The 9,698-nt window shown below is 35.6% G+C and overlaps 1 protein-coding gene across 1 annotated transcript; it reads right to left on the bottom strand.

The window, feature by feature from the left end:
- Positions 1-1,822: 1,822 nt before the first annotated feature.
- Positions 1,823-6,984, bottom strand: LOC147852851 (GDSL esterase/lipase At3g09930-like). Its single transcript, XM_087333301.1, has 5 exons — positions 6,927-6,984; positions 6,743-6,835; positions 6,457-6,669; positions 2,311-2,618; positions 1,823-2,173 (listed from the first exon to the last, which is right to left on the bottom strand). The coding sequence occupies exons 1-5, from the start codon at positions 6,982-6,984 to the stop codon at positions 1,823-1,825; spliced, it is 1,023 nt and encodes a 340-aa protein (XP_087189427.1).
- Positions 6,985-9,698: the final 2,714 nt, after the last annotated feature.

Genomic DNA, 9,698 nt, shown 5'->3' with positions numbered 1-9,698 from the left:
TGGAAACTATGGTGTAGTTTTGTTTTAAAATAAAATAAAGTTTTAGGATAACCACAAAATGCATACAAGAGAGATATCAGGAATTACCTCAAAGTACATTTAACACTTAACTTTGAAGAGTATCAAAGAGAGGGCATTTAGATCTTAAGGGGACAAAAACTCTTAAAAGAATAACTAAAAATGACTAAAAAAGTTACCTTTTGTAGCTCTTTACAAAAGGCCTCATTCCTTTTGCATTGGGGTGACTATAAGGCTATGGATTTATATGTTCTACTCTCTTATGTTACTTTTTTGTCCTTAGTATTGATGTTGATGTCTTCATTGTTGCATACAACACGTACCTAATAGGTCAAAGATAAGGTTTGGTTGTTGAATTGCAATATAGTGACAACTTGCCCATGCAACAAGTTGAACACAAGACTAGGACCCTTTTGTGTAGTTGAGTGAATCAACACAATGGTGTTTTGACTCGCCCTTCCATCATATTCTCTGGATCCATAATGTTTTCCATACGATTCTTTTAAAACCACAAATTTTGACACTATTGGCTTACATTCACATACTTAGGTTACCGAATTGGGAGTGAGAATTTCGTGTCCATAAAAATGCTCCAGAAAGGGGATGATGGATTTTCCTGTCATATTTGTAGTTGCCATGTCATTCAAGTGGTATACATATATTCAACCACTGAAATAGAAGAGATAACAATGATATATAAAGTTAAAAAGTTTACACATTATCTTGTGGTTGGCCATTTCCTGTTCTTTATTGAAAATCAAGGACTCTTCTCCTAATGAACAAGACTAATTCTTCTAATAGATTACTTTTGAGTTTGGAAGGGTGAGCGCGTTGGGCACCGAGAGTATTTACACTAATATAAGTTAATGGGACATGGGATATAGGAGCAAAAACAAGAAAATAAAACACAATAGTGGAAAAGAGGCCAAAGTAGGAATTAGGATAGGAGTGGATACACGAGCAACTTGTAGTGACCTTGCATTGAAGTGAGAGGGTTGCATAAAAACATGATTGGAAACACATTCAAGAGTAGTAACATAGGTCGAAGCAAGAATAGGGATAAGATAATTTACAAGAGTGGCTCGTAGACTCCCCATTTTAGTAGGGGCACATATCTAAAGACGACTAATGGGTGCATGTGCCCCTACGAAAATGGGCTTGAGCCCAAAATCAAGACATTTTTTACATTGTGCTTTGTCCTTGATATGGTAAATACACAAAAAGGACAATATTCTAGATTCAAATGCCCTATTTCCCTAGCATAGATACCGGAATAATTTTGTGTTCGGCAACAATATACTTTTGAATTACCAAAGATAAATGGACAATTGTTTAAGCTTGCTTGTAAAATATGCCATAAGTATTATATACAAACAAGTTTTTTTTCAGCCTAACAAAGACTTACAAAATTATTTCCATACCTACATGAATCATGAAACTATAAGAACTTCTTGTTCATACAAAAGCCAACGCGGCATTGGAAATCCTTGCCCATCCATTATCAGTGGGGTGACTTAAATCCCAAAAGAGGGATCGTTGGGGTGAAGGACAAATTTTGTAAAGAGGTGCCCCATTGTTGTCAATGGCTCCACACAAAGCTCCATTAATACCTTGGCAACATGGCCTTAGTGGAAATTTTGCACCTATCACCTCAAACCATGTTAGCATGTAAAGTAAGCTATATACTTGCATCTACATGCGTGTAAACGAATTGAATGCAATTGTAAATTCTTTAATTAACTATGTTATAACTTCGGATAGCTCTTAAAGAGCTAATAGATGGTACAAATCCTAAGTTACCATGTCATTTCCACAATATAATTCCTCCCCTTATCATTTCAAAACAAGTAAGATTAGAAATTGTATTACCTATTGCAATCTGAAAAGCTGTGTAGAAGTCTATGACAATGAACTTTGTGGTAAGATGATTGAGTTGTAGACCAGCTATTTTAAATTGAAGTTGTAAATTGTGAGGCACGCTTAATGCAAAGTTGATTGTTTCATTGCAAGACGTAAAATTGTTCAAGTGCGTTGCAAGGGGCAAACAACCAACAGGCTCCAAATTAGTCACAGCGATAGCATTAAAACCCAATTGATAGAGTGCTTCTACTTCAATTCCAATCTCATCGATCACCTTCTTAATAAATGTGTTTATCTATATCGCATCAACGAATATATGCAAATGAGCTTTGAGTTGGTAAAACACATGCACTTATAATAACATAAAGAAAGAGCATGAAACATGTAATGATCATAATAAGCAAAACATTTAAGAGAAAAGGTAAGACTTACCGAATTTAAAGGGTTTCTTGCAAGAAATAGGCTGTAGTCAACACCAGCAAAGACAAGGACACATATTGATTTTGCTATGAGTTCCTTTGACACTATTCCTTCATCGATAAGTTTTTTTAATTGTTGAATTTGTTTACCAATTGTAGGATAGTTTTGACCCGATGAAGAGAATAAACCAGCTCCCCCATATGCAAAATTAATGCCTACCCAAAGTCCTTGTGAAGAATTGGTGTTATTATTAGAATGGTTGATAGTGGTGATGTTAAGGATATTATAAGGCATTGGTGGTGCCACGTTCAAACGAGATGCTGCAAGAGATATAAAAATAGGAAGGTAAATATGTTGTTGAGTACATTTAAATGACATCATTATCTTGGTTATGTTTGGTTTTGGCCTTGGGAAATATTCTCGCTCATTGTTGATTGTCTATTAGGTTTGTAATAATAAAACTAATGTAAATGTATGCCCCAACCACCTACTATTATATAGGATCTGAGGATCAACTACAATGTAATTAATAAGTGTTAGGGTATCTTCCAATGTCAAGTTCAAGAACTTATGTAGTTGATGGGACTTTAACACCATACATGTGAGTGACATACACGATACTTAATATAGTTGTCAATCTTGACTCCCTCTATATGAGAGCATAAGAAGACAAGGGAAAAAAGTTTGACAATGAAGAACATCGTTAAGTCATAAGCAAGTAGAAGAGAAAGACATATTTGATTATTCATAGCCAAAGTTATCTAAATTACGCCTTCGTTTCTTACATTCACCATTAGTTGAGTTGTGCTCCTAATTCTGCTTTACTAACCTTAAGCATTTTCACATTGTTATAGCTCCTTTTTATTAATCAAACTAGTTTTTATCCATTTCTCTCGTCTTTACTTAATATTGTATCACTTAACTATATCCTACAGATTGATAATAAAATCTACTAAGTAATTAAGTAATTGAAACTTGACAAGTCCAAATTAGTACATGTACCACAATTGTAGTTTTTACCGACTACTCGCTCTCGACAAGTGTTGACTAACGACCACTATCATGTATGAATTAATTGCTCCTATACATATAAATGTAGTCTATCCTCGGTCCACTCATCAAAATTAAAATATGTGCTCCATGTGTTGCATGACCTTCTCACATGAACTCAACATGGTATTAGAGCTATATGCTACCCTATAACATTACACAATGATAAGAGTGATCAACATAGAGCATCTAATAAAATGGAAGTTAGTTGATTGACCTACACGTATATGATTGAATAAAGTGAATATGAAGTAGATGCAACCAAACCATTTTAAACTTAAATTGTTTGGCGATTTGGTTCGGCTTGAACCCTACTTAACTTGCTCAAACCGGGTTTAGTCATTTATATATTTTTCAACTAAGAGAGAGACAGAGAGCTTAGATGGATGTAGTTCAGTTGGTAAGGTTGCCCAATGGAGACCAAGAGGTAATGGGTTCAACCCCTACATTCCATAGTGGCATCTAGTGAATTAAAAAGAGATATGTATGAAGTATGTAATAGAGAGGTGAGATAATTGGGTTTCAAACCCAAGACATAGTGCTTGTAGTGTGTAACAACTTACCATTAGCGTAAGGTACTTACGAAGAGAGAGAGCTATGTCTTTATAATGTGTAGCAGCTTACCATTAGGGTAAAGTACTTACGAGGAGAGAGAGCTATGTCTTTATAGTGTGTAACAACTTACCACTAGGGTAAGGAACTTAGAGAGAGAGAGCTCAATTGGTAAGGTTGCCCAATGGAGACCAGGTGGTCAAGTGTTCAACCCCTACATTCCACAGTGGCATCTAGTGAATTAAGAGATATATAAGAAGTATATAATAGAGAGGTGAGGATGTTGGGTTTCGAACCCAGAACACAATGCTTGTAGTGCTAACAACTTACCACTAGGGTAAGGTAATTACAAAAGAGGGAGAGAGAGAGAGAGAGAGAGAGAGCAAACATGCCATATGGATGTAGCTCAGTTGGTAAGGTTGCCCAATGGAGACCAGGTGGGCGTGTGTTCAACCCCTACATTCCACAGCGGCATCTAGTGAATTAAGAGATATATATGAAGTATACAATAGAGAGAAGTGAGAAAAATTAGGTTTCAAACCCATGACGCAATGCTTGTAGTGTTAACAACTTGCCACTAGGGTAAGCTAATTACAAGAAAAGAAAAGAGAGAGAATATGCCATATGAGACCAAAAATATAACATTTCACATAGACATGTGAAAGTGAGCAGTGACTCTCTATGTTTAAGAACTTTACCAATGAATGTTGCAATCGAGGGCCAATACACAATGATTGTTGTGAGAGAAATTCATGGAAGGATTGGGGTTGGTCAAAAATGTGTGGAAACCTTAGTAGGATGTGATCAAAGGCTAAAAATTATATCAACGTGTAATACTTAAGACTCCTGAAATTGTCGTACCATCCCTTCATTGTAATAAGGCTCAAGCCCTCCCTATATAAACTTAAAATATGATGGAAATCATAGTTCCATGAATATAAAACAACTATATTACATTTATATGAGCAAGTTAGATGCCAACATGGAGGTCAAGAAAGTTGATGCCAACATCGGAGTTGGATAGTGGTTTCTCAAAGTACTTCTTGAGCAACATGGGTCAATTAAGGTGTCCAATCTCTCCCACACTCTTTGGCCTATGCACTAATAATCTAAAAGAAATAGTAAGCAAGGCCTCAAAAGAAGAATGATTAAATGACCTAAAACTTGTACAAGAGATTATTTTCATATTCTTATACATGTCAATGATGGTATGTTATTCTCATATACTTTGGATGATATACAACACTTAGATGATGTAATGAAATTATTATATCAAATTAATGGGCCAAATTTTAACAAGGTAATTTGGACAATTTGGAGTTAAATCCTGAACATCCTATCCTATTATGCTATTCAAAATAAGTCCTTGACCCATAAGGGTACTCACCATGCAAAGCGTATACAACACAAGTAAACAATACGTCAATCATAGATTGCCAACATAGACCTGGAACAAAGGATACAAGCTACAAAAAACTAATAGGAGGAAAATCCTTTCATTTGTGCTTGACATTATGAAATGATTTAAAGGATTTGTAAGAGAACTTAAGTGATTGCCAAAATAGACATGGAACTTAAGTGATTGCCAAAATAGACATGGAAAATAGGATACAAGATACGAAAAACTAATAGGAGCAAAATCTTGTCATTTAGTTGGTGCTTGAGATTATAAAATGGTTTAAATATCTATAGGAGCTCTCAAGTGATGATATGAAGTATGTCATCAAGTATAGATTACTAGAGGCACCAAGTATGAAGTGACAATTTGCTAAAATGTCAAAATTGGAATGTTGCATTACAAATGTTAACCCTCAATGTTAGCCCCAATATAAGGTGAAAATGCTAGAATGTACTCAACCATGTCTTACTACCCCCATGACCCTTAGCTCTCATAAGAGCCTTAACATTTCCTCAAAATTGCAAACACATGTTAGGTGTTGAGGTAACATCATGGTCTCATTGCCCTAGTATGAAGATATGAGAGATATATAATGGGGAAACTCAGTGAACGACGAATGCCACTTCTAGCATGCTTAGCATATAAGATAATCTGTGAGAAGTAGAAGAATACTATATGAATACTTGTTTGCATGATAATTTAAGTGTCATACTCAAATTTCCACCAAGAAGGGTGAAAGTGTGAGCATTATTTTCACTATTAATCCTCCTTCTTAGGAAGGAGTCACATACAAGATTATCAGTTTATTTGGTCTCATAGGTCAAAATTGATCTTCTCGTGGACGATAAAAAATTGTATAGTCTCTATGTGTTATTTGATTTGTGCATGTCCTACATGCATAGTTTTTTAAAGGTCTAAATGTTCCACGAGTACAACATATAGTTTGTGACATGAGTTGTCAAATTGGCAAACTCATGCTGATGGTTGTTTTGTATGAGGAATAATATATTCAATCATGTAAGAAACAATCTTAGCATGTTCATTTTGATAGAATGGAACATATAAACAAGTATCCCAAGGGCACACAAAAGCCTTGTTATCATCGTATTTTCATTGGTTGAAAGAAGAGAACCCAAATCAAGTGCGTGAACTCTTACCATAAACGTCTGTGAAAACTCTTCCATTGGAGTATCTACCATAGGGAGACCTTGGCCAAGTCATTCCATATGGTTCTCGCCAAGGCCGATTGTTTGCCTCTCCAATCAAATTTATTCTAGAATCCAACTTGTCGTGATTCCCTGTGTCTGCATAGGAGTCTCCGAAGACAAACAAAGCATCATATGCAACCCCACATTTTATAAAGGTACTAACTGCACAATAAGAACACAATGATGTTGATAGTCCCACAACCCACATGTAGCAATTTAAGATGAAATCACTTACCCAATATGAAAAAAATCAGGTTAGAAGAAGCCAAAGAGCACAATGATGTTTGCATCATTGAGATGTTCGTGAGGTTGACACACCTTGTGATGCCTACAAATTTCAAGCTTCAAATAATGGTTACAATCAAGTAGTTTTATTATTCTTATCATAATGACTAAAACAATATCAACCTACAACAAACTAGAATCAGCAGTTGGATCAACCATGCTAGAATAAAGTGCTTGATCAACCCACTCCATCGTAGGCTGTTCACGAAGACTCGAAGGATCAAACTCTCAAAATTAGTTTTTTTATCCTAACAGCTCAAAACATTAGAATATGCCAACCTACAATAAAGTGTTGGATCAATGCATCTAATGAGCTCTATTGAAATCATTCAAAAGTGTCAATAAACAACCAATGAATTCAATTTTACCAAACTCTAATCATAAACAAGCAAAAAGAGGCACACAAGAAGCAAAGAGTTTAAACCCACAGAGGAGTAACCATGAACATGTACTAGTTATAGGATCTATTCCAAGGATAACTCCATAACAAAACAAGGTTGCTTCTTGTTGTTAGAGGTTGAGAAATGAGATGCCACTTTTTAACACACCATCGAAGAAGAAAATTTGTTATGTAAATGGAATGAATTGCTTTACCTTAGTTAGACCTTCTATTCTAGCTTGTATGGGAGTGCCCAACTCTCTCTCTCTCTCTCTCTGAGACTCTCTCTCTCTCTCTCCGTATGAGAACTCACGCAGGCACTCTCTCTTCTTATACCTCTCTCCCCTCTCATTAGTAACCTCTTTATTATCTCTACGCCCAAAATAACAACAATAATAACGTATGCCCAAAATTCACGTATGTAACCGACCGTCAAAATCATTGGAAAATAAGTAGTAGAAGAAGAAGAAACATGTATCCAACTTGTTGAGTAACCGATCTTCAAGCTCATCGGAAAATATGTAGAAGTAGAAGAAGGAAAATGTATATAACTTGTTTTTCTACTATTAGAATTGTAAGTCTTCTTCCCTTTTGACATCTTAATCATTCTTGTCATCTTCTTTATTCCTCCCCACATGTCTTTCCTTAAACTTGCGAGTGTCATTTGCTTAATTTTCATCTCTATTATATTGAAGAAACATGCACACATTTGGATATTTGTCATCATCTAGAGCTCTTGTGTGCACTCACATTGATTAGTTGTTACTCCCATCCACGTTTATTTGTGAAGCCTTGTTCTCTTATAAAGTGCCTTGAAGTGATTGCATGCACAACAATACTATTGATGGACAGAATGTTTTGCCTTTCATTCATAACTACCTCTTGATTTAGCTTGCGTAATTTGCATGAGAATTGTCATACTATTAAATTGTGTCCTATTTGTAGATTACCATGCATGTGGTAGCTCGAGAGAGCCATGTATTTGTTTTTTAAGAAAGTGTCGACCATGGTCATTGACCAATTTGATTGGATTGGAAATTTTAAGATTTGTCATTCATAATTTAATAATGTAAATGTTTCTTTCCCTAATGGCATGTTATCAACCCAATTACTTGGGATAAGTTAGTAAATCCCTAATGACATGTTAGTAAATTCTTTCCCGCCCTTTTGGATGAATCGCGCCATTACTATTGTCTTCATGGTAATGTTAGTTGTGTGTTTGCCCGTTGCAATTCTATTCATTGAATTCGCTAATAATCATCGTTAAAATGGCACTTGATTTGTTTTGGTCGTGTTCTTTGCCTGAGCATTCCCCTTATTCTAGAGTTTCCATTTCCACTTTTGTTACCGTGCTTCTCTTGGATGTTTAAATGTTTTAAATGTTAGTTGTGTGTCTACCCACTGCAATTCTATTCATTGAATTCGCTAATAATCATCGTTAAAATGGCACTTGATTTGTTTTGGTCGTGTTCTTTGCCTGAGCATTCCCCTTATTCTAGAGTTTCCATTTCCGCTTTTGTTACCATGCTTCTCTTGGATGTTTAAATGTTTTAAATGTTAGTTGTGTGTCTACCCATTGCAATTCTATTCATTGAATTCGCTAATAATCATCGTTAAAATGGCACTTGATTTGTTTTGGTCGTGTTCTTTGCCTGAGCATTCCCCTTATTCTAGAGTTTCCATTTCCGCTTTTGTTACCATGCTTCTCTTGAATACATGTGTCACACATTTTAAATGTTCCACTAGTCAACTATGTTGGTCAATCGTTGTCCTTCAATATTCATCGTACAAGATGTGGTCGAGGTCTTCATGTAGTCACATTATCAAATTATTGGTCAAGATGTCAATGTGTATGAGCTAGCTCTTGAATGATGACAACAAAGAGCAACAAACAAGCAATCAATGTTATGCTCTTATATTGTGAAAAGAACTATAGAACATAGTTGTATGCAAAGTAAGCTAAGAGCTTAAAATCACACACTCACGTCATGAAACCCCTCCAACCCCTACCACCACAATCAAAGTGTCACCCATGGTTGGACTCTTAAAAACCCACCTAAATTCATGTAGCGCCTTTCTTACACTTGATCCCATATACCATTATTGGCTTCCAAGGACATTAATGTGTGCGTGTGAAAGCCAAAGTAACATTAATTATATGTAAACCTCACTTCTTACAACTTCTTAGTCCTCCACTTAGCTATGTAGGGAAAGGAACATCTTGTAAAGATATTAGAAAACGTGAATATGCACTTGAAGAAATGATCCCCACATGCTCTTACATCCAGAAATTCCACATGAGAATGGCTTTCAACTTCTTCACATAGGCTTTCACTCCATGTCTACTATCAACCATAAAAGAATTACACATATTCCAATTGTGCTAGACTCCCTAATCTCATAAAAATTTAAACAATATCTCCAACTCGTCATTTGGACCATTTTGAACATTCTAAGCAAAAACCCATTATTTAGGCCTCAAATAACAATAAGTTAAAAACTTGCCAAATATCCACTAGGTACTTCC

This window comes from Azolla caroliniana, unplaced genomic scaffold, assembly GCF_043228905.1.
Source record: "Azolla caroliniana isolate FFs.n. ecotype wild unplaced genomic scaffold, voAzoCaro1.0.p SCAF_17, whole genome shotgun sequence".
NCBI classification, from domain to species: Eukaryota; Viridiplantae; Streptophyta; class Polypodiopsida; order Salviniales; family Salviniaceae; genus Azolla; species Azolla caroliniana.
The sequence above is the reverse complement of the archived record's forward strand: the minus strand, read 5'-3'. Positions and strand labels throughout refer to the sequence as shown.

What these genes read in the sequence shown, in the direction of transcription:
- LOC147852851 (XM_087333301.1), bottom strand. Translation starts at nt 6,984, where the DNA reads ATGGAGTGGGTTGATCAAGCACTTTATTCTAGCATGGTTGATCCAACT. An exon ending in AGTTTTCACAGACGTTTATG is followed by an intron (nt 2,619 to 6,456) that starts GTAAGAGTTCAC and finishes TATCTCTTGCAG; the next exon opens with CATCTCGTTTGAACGTGGCA. An exon ending in CAAGAAACCCTTTAAATTCG is followed by an intron (nt 2,174 to 2,310) that starts GTAAGTCTTACC and finishes GATGCGATATAG; the next exon opens with ATAAACACATTTATTAAGAA.